At 41.7% G+C, this 21,192-nt stretch overlaps 1 protein-coding gene across 1 annotated transcript in view; it reads right to left on the bottom strand.

Annotated features, from left to right (window-relative positions):
* Window positions 1-5,464: 5,464 nt before the first annotated feature.
* STK10 (serine/threonine kinase 10) overlaps window positions 5,465-21,192 on the bottom strand; it is a 143,717-nt gene continuing 127,989 nt past the window's right edge. The window contains exons 17-19 of the mRNA XM_073575220.1: window positions 20,842-20,967; window positions 15,547-15,660; window positions 5,465-8,628 (exon numbers count right to left, since the gene is read on the bottom strand). Coding sequence (XP_073431321.1) covers window positions 8,491-8,628; window positions 15,547-15,660; window positions 20,842-20,967 — 378 coding nt within the window. The 3' untranslated portion in view covers window positions 5,465-8,490. The remainder of the gene's footprint in view (window positions 8,629-15,546; window positions 15,661-20,841; window positions 20,968-21,192) is intronic.

The following is a 21,192-nucleotide window of genomic DNA, read 5'->3' as shown; positions in this document are numbered from 1 at the left end:
GGACCGGTCACTCACTTGACCCCGACTCGCGCGCCGGTTTTTCTGTTGGATTTCTGCCTGCTCAGTAGCTTCTACCTGCTGCAGGGGTTGCTGCAGCTGCTCATCCTCCATGGCAGCGGACAAATGGCCAGAAGCATGGGTCCCCCAGCATGATGGCCCTACATACCCCCCCTCCGTATCTGTCCAGCAGGGCACACTGCGCTTCCTCCCCGGGCCTCCCCACCCCCTGCAGGTGTATCCTGTTTCAGGAAACAGGCTCCGATTCCCGGTACGGCGGCCATTTTCTCAGCACCAGAATAACCCCACGCATGTGCAGAAGGGAGCCGGCGCCAGTGACCCGGAAGCTACCATCGGCCCCGCCTCCCGACATTATTTGGCGGCCCCAAGATGGCACCGACCATGTCAGAGGCCGCTCCGGGACATCTGGAGGGGAACTGCACGCGCCCCAGCATCTGACATCACCGGACCCGGACCCAGAGGCACGACCAGAGCACAGGAGAATCCCAGGGTTACTTACCTCGTGCTGCTAACTTCCAGAGATGGCGAGCCTCCGGACCCCACTCCCTGCTGCCGAACACTGCCGTGAAGTCCATCGAGGACCACCGTGGCACTTCCAGGGACCCTGCACCGGTACAAGGTAGGAGACCCCCCGCTACCCAAGCCGACCAGCCGGGCCTGGGGACATCGAGAATCTGTAGGATCCAGTCCCATCAGGAACAGGAAGCCAACTGATGCGTGGGAGAGGTGCCACCCTTTTGTATCTGTAGGTTTCCTGTTCCCGAAGGGCGGAGACCCTCTCTCATGGTTCTGTCATGGGAGTCCGAATAAAATTATTTGTTTGCAATGGTTGATCCATGCACTGGCCCCATAGTTGCTGCTATCTGTACAATGGTTGGTGCTTGAATAGATGTCCCTTTGAGAGGTACCGTCTACTTTTGGATTGAAGTTTTGGTTATGAGAAAGAGCATGCTGGTCCGGAGACTGCTTGTTATGGTTAAGATGTAACCTGGCGCGGGGCAGTAGCTATGGGAGAGCTACTCATCTTTCACACCCTAGCACACTACATTAAGCTGAAGGTCCTTGATCATTTTGTAGACCTTGCAGGCCAGTGACTGGCTGTCGAGGAGCAGATGTTGAACAGTACAATGAGGGAGACTAACACTCAAAAATAAAGTTTTTTACTCAACATTAACTTGGTAGGAACTATGTACAATAGATAGCGGGTGTATAACGTCACAAATGTTTCTTTCACAATATGGAGCATCTTCACACAGTCGCTCTGCCTCTTGAAGTTTACATTTTCCTGCCTTATGTTTCTCTGCCTTCATCAACACCCAAGAAACTACTACAGTCTAGCCAGTGAGTCCCATTTTCAACCTGCGGTTCCATTTCCTCTACTCACTAAAGGGAACTAGTTTGCCAATATGGCCAGTAATTTGCTTCTCAGCTTGCTTACACCTTGGAACTCTTCCTCACACTTTCCCAGTTCCATTTTGGCTTGTTTGCTCTGAGTTATAAACTTGGGGCAGTATTGAAGGCGTCCCGTATCAAGACATGTCTCCACTCACATTGGGGACACCCAACTCATGCAGCTCTGCAGACCAAAGGGCTGCTTTAGCTGCAAGCTAGGAACAAATATCTTCCATTGCTGTGCCAGTGTTTGAGAGTGGGAGAAAACACAAAGTTTATAACATTAAAATGTTAATTACAGAGAGAACAGATTCTTCAGAGACAATTGCCACTTAGAATCTGAGCAGGTCAGAGAAAGCAGGTCTTAAAACGTTTATGTGATTTGCTCCTCCCTCTACATATTCTCTCTGTGCTTGCTGAATGGATGAGCTCTTCCTACAAGAGTTGTGTACTCTGAGCTAATCAGAGCGGATGAAATAAGTATTGGACAGGTCTCCAATTTTCTAAGTAAATATTTTTCTAAAGGTAGTATTTACATGAAATTCTCACCAAATGTCAGTAACAACCCATCCAATTCACACAGGCAAAGAAATCAAGCCATAGACCTCCATAAATTCAGTTGTGTGTAAGGAGAAATGACAGAAAAAGTAACATGAAGAAAGAGGGCTGCTAAAAAACATGACACCAGCAGAAAACAGTAATTGGAAAAGCAATCCTGTCACTTGGTGAAAAATATCAGCTGGTTCAACTGATGGCTTATAAAAAGGTGTCATTACCAAGGTGCCACACAAAAATCTCATAATGGGTAAAACCAGTGGGCTATCTCAAGACTTTTGCAGGCTTATTGCTGAAAAATATATTGATTGCATTGGTTACAGAATAACTTCTAAACTACTGTAGGTTCCAGTGAGCACTATTGGGCCATAATCCAAAAATGGAAAAACATTTTACCATAAACCAGACACTACCAGGAGCACTCCACAAGATTTCAGACTCAGGAGTGTAAACATTTATCTGAAGAGTTGTCCAAGAGCCAAGGACCACTTATGGAGGGCTACACAAAGACATGGATTCAGCAGGTACAATTGTTGCAAAGAAAATAAGTAATGCACTCAACCTCCATGGCTGTATATGCACACTCACCATGCAAGACTATTGCTGAACAAAAGGCATGTTCAAACACATTTAAAGTTTGCTCAACAATATTTAGACAAGCCTTTGAAATACTCAGAAAATATAGTCATTCAGATGAGACCAAAATTGCACTCACAGGATGCCATAATACACATCATGTTTGAAGGCCAAAATACACTGCATATCACCCCAAAAACACCATACCAACAATGAAGTTGGATGTTTGAACATTATTGTGTGGGGCAGTTTTTCAGCATACGGCACTGGCAAACTTTATATGATTGAAGGAAGCATGAATAGACAAATTTACTGAAACATTCTTGATAAAAATCTGCCATTTACAAGGATGATGAAGATGAAAAAAGGGTGGACATTTCAGCAAGACAATGATCCTAAACACACAGCCAAAAAAACTCAATTGGTTTCATAGAAAGAAAATAAAGCTGCGAGAATGGCCAAGCCAATCACCTGACCGTAATGCAGTAGAAAAGTTATAGAAGGAACTAAAGCTCAGAGTTCATAGAAGGAGCCCACAGAACATTCAGACTTTGAAAGAGTTTGTGGAAAAATGGGCCAAAAATCACACCTAGTTTCTCTATACAGTAGGCATCTTGATGCTATAAAAAACAAAAGACTTTTGTACAAAGCATTAAATTTCAATAGTCATGAGCAATACTTGTTCTCGGTGTTATTTTTTACTACACACAACTTAATTTATGGACATCTATGGGTTGATTTATTTCCCTGCATTTGATGGGTTGTTTCAGACATCTGATGAGAATTTTACGTCAATAGCACCTTTCCAACTTACACAAACTCCTCATCCTGCAGATACCTCAATACTGAGCAGCTGCTGCCATGTGTCTCTGTAAAACACAGCAGGTGCATTAATACAATGCTCCTTTTACTGCCCCACATGCCACCACTGCGCTCCTTACATAGCAACGACTCCTTTGTGCCCTCACAGTAGCGCTGAAACTGTATAATGACATACAGTTTGACACCCCCCACAGTAGCTCCCACAGCGTGTAATGGTCCTCACAGTACCTCCCACACTTAAGACACCCATACTGTATGATGGGCTCTACAGTAGCCTTTAAACTGTATAATGTATAAAAAACACCCCATTCCATGCAGCATACACCCACTGCTAAATTGAACAAAAACAAAATACACAAAAAAAGCAACATAAATGCCGTCGTCCTGACGCGGCATCCACTCTATACTCTCCTGAATTTTATGATGCTCCAATAAAAGTTTTTAAAGGGACGTGAGTGCCAACATTCTCCTTATTTCTTTTGCAAGTTACAAATTACTGTCAATTTTGACTGGATGTGCACCCAAGATCCCGGTGTAGGTGTTTGATGTAAGCCAAGGACTTTACCCGATGTTGATATGATCCGCTTAGCATGGCATTGCCTTTTTTTTCTTCAGTTGTATTAAAAAAATACAACATACTATACTCACCTCATCCAGGATCCTGATGAGTCCTGATAATCTCCTGCTGATAAAACATTGATTTTATTTGAAACAGCAAGACAGAGCAATAATTGATACATTTCTAGAATGAGGGTCTTAACACCTACATCATCCTGGTCTCAGATTACATAGAAATAGATTGAGGTACCTGCGTACCTATCTTTAGCATTGGGTACGCAGGCCGTGCGCAGGTATGCTTTTGCCGGCGCATGGGTCCTTTTGACGGTGCGCCAAACGCATTGTGTTGCATTTTGGTGCGGCCGGCGCACCGTCAAAAGGACGCATGCACTGGCAAAAGCATACCTGCGCATGGCCTGCGTACCCTGCTAAAGCTAGGGTACGCAGGTCACATGCAGAGTCATGCGCCCATAGGCGAAGCTGACTGGAGGCACGGCAGGGGCAGAGCTTCACAGCGAGCGTACGCTGTGCCTCAAAATGCTAGTGTGAAACTAGCCTATGACAGTGAGACCCACAGGATTCACTGGGGAGCGTCTATAGTCTGCACGTTCGTATTACCTTACAAACAATGGCCCTTTGGCAAAGAACATCAAAAATTAAAATTAAATAAAAACTGGAACCGTATGTTGGATTTAAGAAAAAAAGAAGAAAACCAATACTCAGGAGAGCAGTGGTAATAAAAGAGGAATAAGTGCCCACTTTTGACCTGGTGACAATCCTTTAACTTGATTAAGACAATGCCCTTTATTCCTTTTACGGAATAAGAAAATGTCCATTTGTTACAACATTTAATTACATTATGTTCATCTGGACGTATTAAATACTAAAGTTAATGGTTTAAGGAGCTTTTCCTGCTAATTACTAATGAAACGCTGTTCTACATATCCCTTGCACAACACTAGAGGTTTTGTCTTGCAATACAACTGTGTCGGAGAACCTACAGAGAAGTCATTTTGATTTGTGTTGAGACCACAGGGACTGAATACAAAGATTAAGTGTTCTTATGCGAGTCAATTAGGCACTTGAGAGCAAGACTTAAGGTTAGAACATAATTTACCATGTAATGAGGTTTCAGCCCTATGCTATGACCCCCAATTTTAACACACCCAGTTCACAAAAGATGCACATTCCAATCGCTTTGTACATTATTCTCCTGCTGTAACATAATAAGGGTGGGTTTCAGGAGGAAGAATTGCCTTTTTGACTTTTCACTGCTTTTGACCTGACTCTCTTTCGCCCCCAAGTGGTTAAGAATACTTTTGATACTTGAAATGTTCATTTTTCTGAAAAACTGTTTCTAGTCCCTATATTGTGATAACAGATTAAAAAACAGGGTACTACTTGTGTTTTACCGTTGGATTCTTTCAGAACGATTAGGGGGCAAAGTTAGTCGAGTCTTCAGCAGGCTGTTTATATGGCAAATAAGTTATCCAATGAATAGTTAACAATTTGTGAATCTTCCAAACAAATGACAAAATTACACTTTTCATTTTTTTAGTTAATATTTATTCTCTTTTTACTATATTAGAATCTTATTTACATTTTACAGTGTTTCATCCAAGCAGAAAGCCCTTAGGAAAATATATATTTGCATTGTCTATGAAAATAAGCTTGCATTAAAAGGAGTATTTCATCTCCAAGAACCTATCCCAATATGTCGTAGGTGTAATAATAATGTTAGTGAATACCTTCAATTAGAATTGTGGTATAGTTCTTCTGATTTGCTAAGTCTTTCCTCATGTGCAGGCATTGCTGGACCTTAGGTATCCATGGTTACGACCACTGATCTAGTGACAGTTAGCTAGTTGCTATAGGTCGTAACCATGGATACCTAAGGTCCAGCAATGCCTGCACATGAGGAAAGACCTAGCAAATACCTCCAATTAGAATTGTAGTATAGTTCTTCTGATTCGCTACCATTATTACACCTACTACATATTGGGATAGGATCTTGGAGTTGGGAATGCCCCTTTAAGGAAGAAAATATGTTACTTATTAATATGTGCACTTTATCTTTGAGCGCTTCTTGTGAAATGAAGTTGGCAGCGAATAGGAGAATAAGACACAACTTTCAAGTAGTATCACAACTGCCGCGAAGAACGTCCTCCATTTATGAAAAGATGATTTTTTATCTATGCAAATGTTTCTCCGCCAAACACAATTCTTAACAGAAAATGTAACAGTTAGACAGAAAACAATTATTAGTAGACAGGACACAACCAGGTAGTGCAGTGATCGACCATTCGAAATTTGTAGACTACCCTATATATGTCCATATTTTCAATGTGGCTGCTTGATAAATCAGGCCCACTGTAAGACTGGCCAGCAGTCACTTCTTATCAGTTGCTACGCAAAAGTGCACCAAATTTACTTCAAGTCCAAAATAGTTAAACATATTAACATTCTTAACAAGGACCTAGATACGTTATATTGTTACCTTGTCAATATATTTTTCAACAGTCCAATATTAGAATTTTGGCTTAGTTACATAGCCATCTCTTACATGATTATTCACTTAAATAAAATTAGATCTAGATGGATGCCTCCTAAAAAAATATTAAACTTCCTAATATACTTATTTTCAAAACTGTCACAAATTTTCAGATGTTAGCAGCTGTTCCACTTCTGGTTTGTTATTAAAAGGGAACTGTCAGCAAGTATTTGCTATATCATGTGAAGACAGCATGAAGTAGGGGTTAAAACACAGATTTCAACGATATGCCACATGTCAGGCTGTGTGCTGCTGTTTATCTACACCGAAAGTTTTAGCACTCCAGGTGATTATCATTGTCTGGCCTACAGTTGCAACTGCATACTAGTCTGACTCCGCCTTCTCCTGTGATAAGTAGCTCACTGTCTATAGACAATGTATATAGAAAGCTTGCTGTGGGTGGGGACCGCTTTCTCAGCTCTGCTGTATTGATAAATTTAAGAATTTCGGGTGTCACAACCACTGCACCCAGTAAACTAAGTGATACATCGATGGATTCAGCTTCTATTTGCCTACATCATGCTGCTCGCAGATGAGGTAGCAAAAACCTTCTGACATTCCTTTTAGCAGAGTTACCTGTCTCAGCATAGCGCCAGTCCTGTGAAGGGGTCTGGCTGACTGACTCCGTTCCATAGCTAAGCCAGCCGCTTCACTGTTTATGGATCAGCCATGACAGGGGTAAGCTATTCATATGAGAGTCAGCCAGCCCACTTCACAGGACTTCACAGTAAACGCTCTCCTTTGTCAACCACAAACAAGAAATGAAGCCGTCTGATTTCTGGACCGAAGTAATTATCTGAAGATCAGGGCAGCTTTGGAAATATAAATATATTAGTGCGTTTTCCGAGGAACATATCAAAACTTTTTTTTTTTTTAGTGACCAAACTAACTTTTTAAAGTTCCCTTGTTTGTTTAAGCTCCACCTGAAGAACATAAAACCTGTTTTACCATATTAGTGCAAGAGAAAGACCACTTTCACACAGAAGTATTCTGCGTTAATATTTGTAAGTTAAAATGCAAAACTACGAAGAGAAAATTGCATTTCTCACAAATATTAGCTCTGCTCAAGGTTCAGGCTCACAAACACTGGCCAAAGCTCTGCCGATCTGAAAGTGGCCCAACGTGGAGTGGCGTCTGTGACAATCGATCTGGCTGTTGCATACATTTTCAAAATGACATCTGACAAGTTGCAATGGATTACTGCTCCACTTTTCTTGCACTGCGTTTGATAAGTTTTCCCGGTTCATCACATGGGACTCCGCGGTGCTATGGTCATTCATTCTTCATTAGTATGTAAACATGTGCTGCAATGTTTTTTGGGAAATCTATCAATTTTCTTCTTCATTCATTGTATATTTTAGAATGCCCATGAGTGTGCAAAATCTGCAAACTCTGTGCTACACTATGGGTGGATAAAAGGGCTCGGTCCAGTGATATCCCGTAATGTGCCAAATAAGTGAGTGTATGGAGTGTTTAATGAATTTTACCCAAGTGCCAGAGGTTTAAGCTGGAGCCAATACAAACATGGCGGAAGACAATCACAGGCAAAAAGAAAATCATAAGAGCATGGTGACAGAGTGAAAACAATTCTAAACATTACTATATGCCCAGCTCTATATTAACGTTCCGTACATAAGAAAATTATTGGCACAAAAACATTTATTGGCGCCTCCAACGGAGATGTAAAATATGGTAGCTAATGTATTATTTGGCATAAAAACGACCACTACTTTTAAGACAAGGAATTATTTATGACTGGCATCCCTCTTTGTATGTAAAGACGTGCTTTTGTTTGTAATTATGGGTAAGGCTTATTCAGAACGTCAATATTTGCCGGTTCCAAAAACCTCAGGCTACAGCACTATGCCCTCAGCTTTCTGACAAGTTCTGGGTGTTCGTTGTTCCTTCATATTTTTTTTTTTGCTTGCTGCGCAGATCAGTTCATCAGCAAATTTGTAACAAAACCTTTTCCAGATCTTTCTGGTGACGGAGGATAAAGTCTTGTGTCTTTCTGATTATTATGACGCTTCAGCTGAACTGTATGCATAGAATTTGGCAGGTTTCTGAGCGGATCCATTATGTCCTCCTGCCTCCTCACTCATCCGGAAGAACATTTCCTGCTCCTGCTTCTTGTGTTCTAGATCATCTTCCAGAGCCTGTTGCAACACAAATATAAATTTACCTTATCACAAGTGATAAACTATAAATGCATAATAATTGTTAAAATGGGGTATTCCAGTGTACTGCATTTATCACATATCCAATGGATAGGTCATGTTAATCAATGTGCACACCATCACCAGGTCCTTCACTTAAAAAGGATCTGTCACTTGCGCAAAGAAATAGAGTTAAATCCCTGAGCTTGCCCGATTCTGCTGCTCATTTATGTTTTGCGCGGTATCACTATTTTAGAGCTAAATCACATTTGCTACTTCTGGTGGGCACCATGTGAAATCTCTACAGTCTAAGGGTACCGTTACACTTAGCGATGCACCAGCAATCCCGACAACGATATGGATCGCTGGTGCATCGCTAAGCGGTCGCTAGTGAGCTGCCACACAGGCAGATCTCACCAGCGACGTAGCAGGGGTCGGGGGTCGCTACTTACCTGTCAGACGCGGCGATCCTGACGTCCTCCCACCCGCGACGCTCGTCGGCGCCACAGGAAGCCCAGCAGGAGGCAGACGACGAGAAATGATCCAGGACGTTCTCGCGCGACCAGCGATGAGCAGCAGGGGAGCCGGTCGGAGGTAAGTATCACATGTAGTGATATCGCTAGCAATATCGCTGCTACGTCACAAAATCGGTGACATTACAGCGATATTGCTAGCGATATCGCTGTGTGTAATGGGGGCTTAACCGGGCATTTCTCTGCAGTCTTATCTCGGGGTGTGCACTTAAACCCTAGACATGGGCAATTACAGCTCTGCAGCGTCTGCTAAATTAGCTGCACAGCCACATGTCTCAGACACTGCAGAGCTGTGAATGGAGAACCAAGCACAGATCTTATGTTGACGTCTGCTTGTACAAACCCTTGTGTCCCTTATGTACTCCCAAGACTCAATGTTGAAATCAGTGATCTGTGGTGAACATATCTTCACTTTCAGGACTCAATTTTTTAGGCTGAAAATATTGCTTACAGACATTGGCTTCAAGTAAGAATTACAGCCAAACAATATCTTTGATATGGAAACAAGGTCAGGCATCTCAACTATGCACAAAATCATAGAAACTGGGGTGCAAAAAATGGTAGCTGGTGCTCTGGACTGAAAAGTCAAAACTTGATAAATCTGGCTGTAACAAAGCAGTTTGTTTGCAGAAGGGCTGGAGAGTGGGGCTGCAGTTCAGCAAATGTAGTTTGGGGTCAAGATTAATGGTGCTCTCAATGCCAACAAATAGAGGTAGATACTTATCCATAATTTCAATACCATCAGGGAAGCGTCTGATTGGCTCCAAATTTATTCTGTAGCAACAACCCCAAATATACAACCTATGTCATTAACCCCTTTAAAAAACGAAATGAAGCTCGAGGAGGGTAATTTGCATATTTCCTGTGCACTCTGGGAAGACTCGAGTTTTCACGAGTCTTAAGATCTTTGGGTTTAGCTGGGTGAATCTTTACCACAATTCAGAAACAATTCATATCGTAAAACATAGAGGAGATTAAACATATGGTGAGCTGCAATGTGTGCTATATGTTTACAGACTTGCCAGAGGAAAAAAACTTTACATGCCATAAATGCAAGCTTGTGACTATTAGAGGAAAAAATGCAAAGTTTTGAGGAAAGAGTAGCTACATTGAAGCTCAAAGAACATGAAGATTTCCTTGACAGAGCAGAAGAATCTTCAGAATGTTGCAAGAGAAGAACTTTTCAGCGATCCTGCAGAAACTAATGACACTAGAAATAACTATTTAGAATGTTCGAAGAGAAGCACCTTTCAACGTACCTGTGGAAGAAGACAAATGGAAGCATGTGACCCACAGAGGCAAGAGGATGAGGAGGCAATCGGCACCCATACCGCTGAAGAACTGCTACCAGGCTCTCACACAGGACAACTACAAAGATGTTCATCAAAAAAGTGCTTAGCCCACAGAGAACATTGCAGTAAGCACTCTGAAGCCCTTTTAAGGGAGAAAAAGAAGTGCTGCGGTGAAGAAAAAGGAGAATGGTGGTTGTGGTGGATTCTCTACGGAGAGGAACAGAAGCGGCTATCTGCTGACTGAACATCACCTAACGAGAAGAAGTGTGCTGTCTCTCAGGTGCAGAAATCAAAGATGTGTCTGATAGGATATCAAGACTCTCCAGTGCTGCAGACGACCAACCATGTCCACTAATACAAGTAGGAACAAATGACAACAAAAAAGGACCTGGAAACTATATGCAGAGAATTTGAAGACCAAAGACAGAAAGTGAAGGAACAGGGAGCGCAGGTCGTCTTCTCATCCATCCATCCTCAGTGGATGGACATGGAACAAGGAGATAGAACAGGATTCTACAGGTGAACATCTGGCTACGTTGATGGTGCAGTCAGCAACATTTTGGGTATCTTGACAATGGAGTGAATTACTTGTATGATGGACTCCTTGCTAAATATGGGTTGCATCTTCCAAAAACAGGAAAATATATTTGGTAGGTGCCTTGCTACACTCAAGAGCACTTTAAACTAGAGCAATATGGGATAGGAAATATAAGGAAAAAGTATGCAAATAAAGAATTCTTTTTAGAACCCTGCTATTAGAAGTGGAAAGAACAAAGACAACAAATTCTGAGTGAAAATAGAGGAGCAAGAGAGAAACTGACAAACTAAAATGAGCCTATACAAATGCACAGAGCATGGGAAGCAAACAAGGAGAAATGGAGCTACTAACACAGGAAGATAGATATGATGTCACAAGCATAACTGAAACTTGGTGGGATGATACACATGAATGGACTACAAATCTTGAAGACTGCAACTTATTTATAAGAAACAGGCTCAACAAGTGGGGAGGAGGTGTTGCATTGTATGTTGGGAAAGTGTATATCTGCACAGAGATCCAAGCTTCAGAGAATAGTAGCTCTGTAGAAACTGTTTGGGTAAGAATACAAGGAGAGAAGAACAGAAAGGATGCTATTGTAGGTGTTTACTATAGGCCACCTGGACAGATTGATGGAATGGATGACCTCTTTTTACATCAGATGTCTTTGTTCTCAAAAAGTAAGACATAGTATAGTGATCATGGGACATTTTAACTACCCAGATATTTTTTTGGAATCTCTCTCAATCAAAAGTAATGGGTCCAAAAAATTCTTCTCTTCTCTCGCTGTCAACTTTCTCTTTCAAAAGGTAGAAGATAAAAGAGGATCTGCCATCTTGGACCTTATTCTTACCAACAGGGAGGAAATGATTGAGGAAGTAAAGGGGACTGGGAATTTAGGAGGCAGTTATCATGCTATCCTCAAATTTTGGATTACAAGTGGAGGAAGACCTGCGAGGAACTTAGACTTTAAAGGGAAGGTGCCATCCAAAAATTTTTTTTTCAGCAATTGAAAAAATGTGAAGAATTAATGTTTACATTTTCTTAAAAAATATTATCATTTGTTTTTAATTTTGTAAAATATGAAAAATAATTTTAAAAAGTTTGGCATTTCCACTTGTTAACACTAGGGGGAGCAGCTACTAAAATTTGGCACAAAAACCTAATGTACAAGTAGCTCACATTATGATTGCAGTAATTATGGGCGGAATCTGCTGACGTGTGTGATGTCACTCCTCTCCTCCCCTTCTGGGTGTTTGCTAAGGGAAAAGAGAGGATGACATTTAGGAACACAGTGAGCAGCCATTTTGATGGGGCCTGCAAAGTTATTGACTGTTTGCATGCAAAGTCTGGATCAGAACAGGCCATCAATCAGCAGAAATGTTTCCTGGATTTCTGTGGAGCAGACAAGCAGACGGTCCATCCATGTGTATAAAACACAGCGCTCTAAGTACAATCCCTGGCACCGAACAGGGTGCCCTCCAAAGACCAGCACACTGCTCTCCTTAAATACTCTGTGCTGCTGTCACCCTGCTCCTTCCACCATATATCAGGCCCCTGTCGCCTCGCTTTCACACATCGCCAGGACAGGATCAGAGGAGAGGAATGGGGTCTTCGGTCACCGAGGATGGCAGGCAGCAAGGATTCTGGGAGCAGGGTGACAGCAGCACAGAGTATTTCAGGAGAGCAGTGTACTGGTCTATGAGGTGCACAGAGGGAGATATATGGTGGAGGAGCAAGGTGACAGCAGCACAAAGTATTTCAGGAGAGCAGTATCACACAGGATAGGATTAGATACACGGCTCAGCAGTCAGTATCACATGGGATAGGATTAGATACACGGCTCAGCAGTCAGTATCACACAGGATAGGATTAGATACACGGCTCAGCAGACAGTATCACACAGGATAGGATTAGATACACGGCTCAGCAGACAGTATCACAGGATAGGATTAGATACACAGCTCAGCACACTATCACACAGGAGAGGATTAGATACACAGCTCAGCAGACAGTATCACAGGATAGGATTAGATACACAGCTCAGCAGACAGCATCACACAGGATAGGATTAGATACACAGCTCAGCAGACAGCATCACACAGGAGAGGGTTAGATACACAGCTCAGCACACAGTATCACACAGGATAGGATTAGATACACAGCTCAGCAGACAGTATCACAGGATAGGATTAGATACACAGCTCAGTAGTCAGTATCACACAGGATAGGATTAGATACACAGCTCAGCAGACAGCATCACACAGGAGAGGGTTAGATACACGGCTCAGCAGACAGTATCACACAGGATAGGATTAGATACACGGCTCAGCAGACCGTATCACAGGATAGGATTAGATACACAGCTCAGTAGTCAGTATCACACAGGATAGGATTAAATCTCTTATGGAATAAAATTCTTGGACTTATGTGCGCTGCTAGACAGAATATCAAATCCAGATCACGTAGATAAATTAACCTTTTATTTTCCAACGCGTTTCGAAGTCCATAACACTTCTTCCTCAGGGGATGACATATGTACAGAGAGCAGTTTTTGGCACATATAAAATTTATATATAATATATACATTATAAAATTTTTTACTGTAGGGGGTGGGTTATACATTATATTTTTATACAAGGTGCAGATACCTTTTGTATGCTGTGCTATTTTTACCCTATTATCTAATAAAAGGTATTTTATTGATACACATCTTCTAGTCCCATATTCTTTCTGATCACAGATTCGGTACTCTTTTCTTTAGGTTTTTGGGGTCTATCACAGACAGATCTCGGCAGGTGCACTGCGCATGCACCAGGCATTTTGGAGGAGGAGGGCCCGGGGATCACAGATCTGGTACTAGGCTGGTACTAAGGTACGGTGGAGGCCTGGGGACATCATTTCTTTCTCCTCTGAAATGTTATATTGTGTCTCAGGAGAATGAAATGATTTTTGAACTGGATCACACTTTATTACGTGACTGCTGTTATTCTTTGAATAACGACCATCACATTATTGAGGACTCGAAAAAAGGGCTCCGATAGCCTTTTCCAGGGTCTCAGCTACCCCTAGTAGCTAAAACCCCAGAGATTTTCCAACGCTGTGGGGGACACTTATTTCCAATCAAAACGGCGATGAAGGAATGAAGCCCCTTAGCGGCTGCCGTTTTAGTGTGTATCGGGGGTCATTAAGGGGTTAAGAGCTATGTTCAGCATAACAAGGAGTCCTGGAAGGGATGCCAGGCCCCACAGACCACGGGTCATCAAGTAGGTGTCGGATGGCATGAAGAGAGACGACTTTGCATAAGACTATGCCCAACATAATATCTGTGGTTATTTCTCCAAAATGTTTGAAACATCGCTGCCATATTTCAGCAAAATCTGCACGCAGATATTCCTAGAAGAATTTATGCTGTTTTGAAGGCAAAGATTGACGATTTATTTGATTTTAAAATCAAAGTGAAATTATCAATTACCAAAAGGCAAACTATTGACACTTCTATTTTATCATTTTTTTTTTTTTCTTTCCAGCATTTTCTTGTACATCTACCTACAACTTTTCCACATTATTGTATATTTATGGCCTTCATAATGTATGTGAATTTATTCATTTTGGATACTACAGTACCATTTGGTTCTGCTAGGTGGCAGCAGTATGACATAAGTCCAAAACACGCTGTGTGATAGTGAATAGTAATTATACTGCCTGAGAAAGGTATTGCTTCCTTAATTACATACATGCAGTAGTTTTCCTTGCAAAGAGATAGCAAAAATACAGTGGATATAATTTGCTGGAAGTGATGCATGCCATTTAAAGAAGCACTCCTCCTCCTATCAAAGTTTTTATCCTCTTAATATATTGCAATCATACTACACAGCACTTTGTACTTACAATTGCTCATTGCTCCTTTCTAACCAGGTAATTATTCAGTTTTCTCCGCTTTTTGTAAAACAGAAAGACTCTCCTCCCTGCATTTATCATTCCCCTCTTCAACTCCTGACCCAGCTGTTACCTCCTCCTCCCCACCAAGAACTTTTGCATTGACTCATACAGGAAAAATTCACCTCCCGTTTGTACATAGAGCTTAGAAGGATTCTGCTAGTCAGTATTTAATCATGTGATGTCAAAGACCTAATGGAAAAGAGAACAATTAGCGGGTAGAAAGGCAAAATGAGCAATTGTAAGTGCACAGTGCTATATGATTGCAATATACTAATAGGATATAACCTTTGATGGGAGGAGGAAGAGTGATTTTTTTTTTTTTATTCAATTAGGAGCATTGCTTGCTATTAGTGTACCATAAAACCATATCTAAGCTAGCCATTTATAGAAATTGTGACTTCTTCAAAATGTGAAATTTAACTTTTCCTGACAAAAAAAAAAAAACTCGCCACATTTAACACCTTTGTTTTATCAAATCACATTTTACTTTCCCATCTCTATTCCATCTTTATACCAATTTGTACCAGATTAATTCAGCGTAGTTCTCTCTGTATGAACCGGATTGTATTTGAATATTACATACACTTGAAGATCTGAGCTCCTTTATGCTCACCTTCTTGCGAGGCCTTAATTTCTCCCTCCAGTCTCTTAGCATCAGCATGTGGCCGTCATCCAAAGCCTTTAGTTTCTGAGTCTCATGCTCCACTAAGAGGTGACACTTCTCGTTCTATAAGCAAATGCAGAACAGTAAAGGTCAGACACCAAATAAATACAAATGAGTCTCTGTACTATTCAGTCAACATTGTTAAAGGGAATCTGTCAGCAGAATTTTGCCATTTAATCTGAGAGCAGTTTAAGGTAGGGGAGGACATACTGATTCCAGCTATCAGGAGAAGAAACTGGGGAACAGAGCACGATAGGGTTCTACCCAATGATGTAGGAATAGGTAGGAATAGAAAGTGAGAAAACTGCTCAACTGATGAGATTGTGATCACACAACTTGTGAGCAATAAAGCAAACTGTTGCAAGCCACAGGTTAAAACAAACCAGAAACATATTTTGAGGGATAAAACTCTAGTTATTTCCTTAAGAAGTTGGATAACTTTGAAACATATAGAAACTAAACCGCATATTGATCCATCTTGGGTGTCCCGATTCATCCATATACTCCACCAGCAGCGCAACCCCCCCCCCCCACAAAAATGCTCATATCCCTCAAAATAGGATTTCAGCGATGTGTTACTTATTAGGCTGTGTGCCGTTTAATACAATGAGCATTTTATCAGCAAGAGATTAACACTACAGGACTACAGTTCGACTGCATCCTGGTCAAACACCCCACAGACCACTTGTCAGTGGCATAACTAGAGTCAGATAGGCCCTGGTACAAGATTTGGACCAGGGGCTCCCATTCTGGTATATGTATCCTCTATACTGGTAAATATGCCCCTTCTCCTGGACCCCATCCAGGTCATATGTCCCATATCCTGGTAAATATATCCCCCATGCAGGCATACATATCCCTTATCCTGGGCCCCATCCTGGTAATATGTCCCTTTTCCTGGACCCCATGCTGGTATATCTGCAGACCAGACAGGCCTGTGTGCCGCTATACACTTCAACTGGATGTGCGCAAGAGGATACAATTGTTAAGCCCCTGCCACATCTGCCTGAAGATAGTTAAGCCCCTGCCACATCTGCCTGTTCTCCCAATTGGACATCTGTCTGAGATGGTTTAGTGAATCCAGCATTGAGCAGGACATAATTGACCCTGGAGGTCCCCCTCTAAAATGGATTCATCTCCTAATTTCGGGAGCATATTGCTCCTGTCTTCTTGATTGCCAGGCTGGGGTATGGTCGTGTTCCAGACATTTGGCAGTTCAGACCAGAAGCATGGTCACGCTGCTGGCTAATAAGATGCACTTTCTCAAGCCGCAAGTAGAAGCAGCATTGCCTCTGCAGTATGTGATGACCTCAGGGGCACTGAAGCTGGCCAGATCCAGCGATTACATGTGCTTGTTAGTGCTGTGCTTTTTGCTTAGGAGACCATCCATCACTAATAGGAGATAACTAAGCATCGAATAGTAATAGAATGAAAAACCCCTCTGTTCTTGAGGACAGACATGGTTATATTAAGAGGCAAATTGCAAGCCATTTGTATGTTGTCCCCGTGTTTGCGTGGGTTACTTCAAGACGCTCCGGTTTCCTCCCACACTCCAAAGACATACATATATTGTGAGCCTCGTGGGAGCAGTGATAATAAGGTCTGTAAAGTGCTAGGGAATATAGTGGTGGAAAATGAGTCAAATAAAATGTAATAAATTGCAACGTTGCTGAGTCTTACAAGCTCTTTGCAATTTTACCTATTTAAAAAAGATGGAAGAACCTTTTAAAAGGTTTATTAGTACTAGATTTTGTGATGGGACACTGATCCACTGGAACTAGGCTGATCGCATATGTGGCATCACCAAGGATTTTTGTTCCCCTATACACTGTGTACAGAATTATAAGGCAAATGAGTATTTTGATCACATCATCCTTTTTATACATGTTGTCCTACTGCAAGCTGTATAGGCTTAAAAGCCAACTGCCAATTATGTAAATCAGGTGATTTGCATCTCTAAGGAGGGGTGCGGTCTAATGACATCAACACCCTATATAAGGTGTGCTTAATAAGGCATCTTCCTTTCCTTTGGCAAAATGGGTCAGAAGAAAGATTTGACGGACTGTGAAAAGTCAAAAATTGTGAGATGTCTTGCAGAGGGATGCAGCAGTCTTTAAATTGCCAAACTTTTGAAGCGTGATCACCGAACAATCAAGCGTTTCATGGCAAATAGCCAACAGGGTCGCAAGAAGCGTGTTGATAAAAAAAAAAAAAAAAAAGGCTCAAAATAACTGCCCATGAATTGAGGAAAATCAAGCGTGAAGCTGCCAAGATGCCATTTGCCACCAGTTTTGCCATATTTCAGAGCTGCAACGTTACTGGAGTATCAAAAAGCTCAAGGTGTGCCATACTCAGGGACATGGCCAAGGTAAGGAAGGCTGAAAAACGACCACCTTTCAACAAGAAAACATAAGATAAAACTTCAAGACTGGGACAAGAAATATCTTACGACTGATTTTTCTAAGGTTTTATGGACTGATGAAATGAGAGTGACTCTTGATGGGCCAGATGGATGGGCCCAAGGCTGGATCAGTAAAGGGCAGAGAGCTCCACTCCGACTCAAACGCCAGCAAGGTGGAGGTGGGGTACTGGTATGGGCTGGTATCATCAAAGATGAACTTGTGGGACCTTTTCGGGTTGAGGATGGAGTGAAGCTCAACTCCCAGACCTACTGGCAGTTTCTGGAAGACACCATCTTCAAGCAGTGGTACAGGAAGAAGTCGGTATCGTTCAAGAAAAACATGATTTTCATGCAGGACAATGCTCCATCACATGCATCCAAATTCTCCACAGCATAGCTGGCCAGTAAAGGTCTAAAAGAAGAAAAAATAATGACATGGCCCCCTTGTTCAACTGATCTGAACCCCATAGAACCTGTGGTCCCTCAAAATGTGAGATCTACAGGGAGGGAAAACAGTACACCTCTCCGAACAGTGTCTGGGAGGCTGTGGTAGCTGCGGCACGCACGCAATGTTGATCGGAAACAGATCAAGTAACTGACAGAATCTATGGATGGAATGCTTTTGAGTGTCATCGTAAAGAAAGGTGGCTATATTGGTCACTGACATTTTTTTTTTCTTTTTTAATGTCAGAAATGTTTATTTCTAAATTTTGTGTTGTTATATTGGTTTACCTGGTGAAAATAAACAAGTGTTGATGGGTATATATTTGGTTTTTATTAAGTTGCCTAATAATTCTGCACAGTAATAGTTACCTGAAAAAACAGATATCCTCCTAAGATGGCCAAATCTAAAAAAAAAAAAAACCCACTCCAACTTCCAAAAATATTAAGCTTTGATATTTATGAGTCTTTTGGGTTGATTGAGAACATAGTTGTTGTTCAATAATAAAAAGAATCCTCTCAAATACAACTTGCCTAATAATTCTGCACGCAGTGTACATGGGACAATCCCCTGTCATGGAGTATTTGCCTTCCTCTGGATCGACATGTTAAGTTATAGCTTCCATTTTACAAATGTGTCTTTTTTTCAACCTGAACAGCTTTTAAACTAAAAAAACTGCTAAAGCAATATTCGCAGCAAAACTATATGATAAACACGGCATTTTTCATCATGCCAATATCCATCTTTCACTAACTTTCTAGCTTTAAAATTTAGTGTTGGTAAGGCTAGTTTCATACTAGCGTATGGAGGAGCTGCGGAGGGATGTGGACTTCCTCTGTGAAGCTCTGCCCCCTGCCGTGCTTCCTCCGGTCAGCTCTGCCTCCGTCGGCATGTGGCCTGCGTACCCCATCTTTAGCATTGGGTACGCTGGCCATGCCGATGTATGCGGATGCTTCCGCATGCTTCTTTTTGACGGTGCGGCGACCTGCGCCGAACGCAACGCGTTGCATTTTGTTGCGGTCTCGGCAGCTCCTCCATACGCTAGTGTGAAACTAGCCTAATATAGTCGCAGACATTTGCTACTGAATTTTCCGCTTCTATAAACATTCAGGCAGGCTCACCACCACTGGGAACCTATGAGCTTACGGCACTCACATTTTTGTTAGTTTAAAAGGAAGTGATGACCAGATTTCACAATACCACCCACAAAGCTTACTCAATAGACCTTGGACATCATGAGGCTGGTGTACTTACTCTGAAAATTGGGGAAGATGACAATATAATCCTTTTATAAAAAAAGCCAGATATTAAAAAGAGAATTTAGGAGTTTAACTAAGGAATGAGAGAGTTCATTAGTCCAAGAGAATTTATGTGCATTAATCTCCACCTGCAGTGATCTCCTCCTCTGTGATCTTTTCCACTGCTGCATGAATACACTTGGACTCATGAGTCTGATTTTTTCCTAACACAGAGTGGTCTATAAAAAATTTGAGTCCTGACCAAGTTCGATCCGAGAGTCGGATCAAAATCGGCAATGCAAGTCAATCGGTCCGTGAAAAAAAACAATCAATCAGACCGCACTTGGATAACAACTATTCTGAACTTGGATAACAACTATTCTGAACTATTCTGAACTTGGATAACAACTATTCTGAAGCAATGGGATGAAACTGAATGGGAAGAGACACAGATTAGATATTAGAAAAAACTTTTTGACAGTTAGAATGATCAATGAGTGGAACAGGCTGCCACGAGAAGTGGTGAGTTCTCCTTCAATGGAAGTCTTCAAACAGAGGCTGGACAGACATCTGACTGGGATGATTTAGCGAATCCTGCTTTGAGCAGGGGGTTGGACCAGATGGCCCAGGAGGTCCCTTCCAACTCTACGATTCTATGATTCTATAACTACGTGCGATACAATTTTCATGGACTGTCAGAATGAATGCAGGTGGAGAAACTTTTTTTTTTAATTGTTTGTACATGTATGAGAAAAACAGATGACACTCAGACCACACTCCGATCTGATCTGGCTAATTCAACAGTTTTTCACAGACATGGAAATATCAGATGTGTGAATGAGCCCTTAACAAAACTAATCCAATGCCTATGACGAACATTTTTTGGAGATTATATTTTTTAAATTGTGGATGTATAAAAAAAAAAAAAAAAAAAAAAAGTGATGTGTACGTTAAGAACAAACATATGGATAACCTGGATGTGAAAAATCAGTCTCATCCTTTAAAAAGAGGGACCAAAGCTGCTACAAAAATATCGCATGACTACTGGTGGGGTTTCTTAAAATATAAAAAAAAAGTTAAATTGAAAGACAGGTCTGAACCTGAAATTGGCTAAACCCCGATAGTTGGCCTTAACCGTACAGCCGTGTACCTGGCGTGGTTACCTGGAGCTGCTGCAGCTCTCTTGCGTTGCTGTCGCACTGCGCCTGCATCTCCATCAGCTGGTGATCATGCTTTTGCTGCTGCTGCAACCTCTCTGCTTTCTGCCTCCTGTCTTCCTGCTGAGAAAACTGCAGGAAAGAGAGATTTTCTATTTAACATAACATGGGCAATATTTTATATACAAAAATATTTGTAGTTTAGGAATTGGCTCAATTGGACCAACAGCAAACAGACATCTGTTTATTAGCAGGACGCCAGCACTTTGCACTGACTGAAGGCCATCACCAAATAAGTTTCCTCCCGAGAGGAGTTCTAGGCCCTTTCTGCGGCAGTGTACAGTTACTTCTTGTTGT

The sequence above is a fragment of the Dendrobates tinctorius genome, unplaced genomic scaffold (assembly GCF_039654945.1).
Source record: "Dendrobates tinctorius isolate UK_male_01 unplaced genomic scaffold, ASM3965494v1 ptg000043l, whole genome shotgun sequence".
Classification (NCBI taxonomy): Eukaryota; Metazoa; Chordata; class Amphibia; order Anura; family Dendrobatidae; genus Dendrobates; species Dendrobates tinctorius.
Note: the sequence above shows the minus strand (reverse complement) of the source record. Positions and strands in the feature narration are given on the sequence as shown.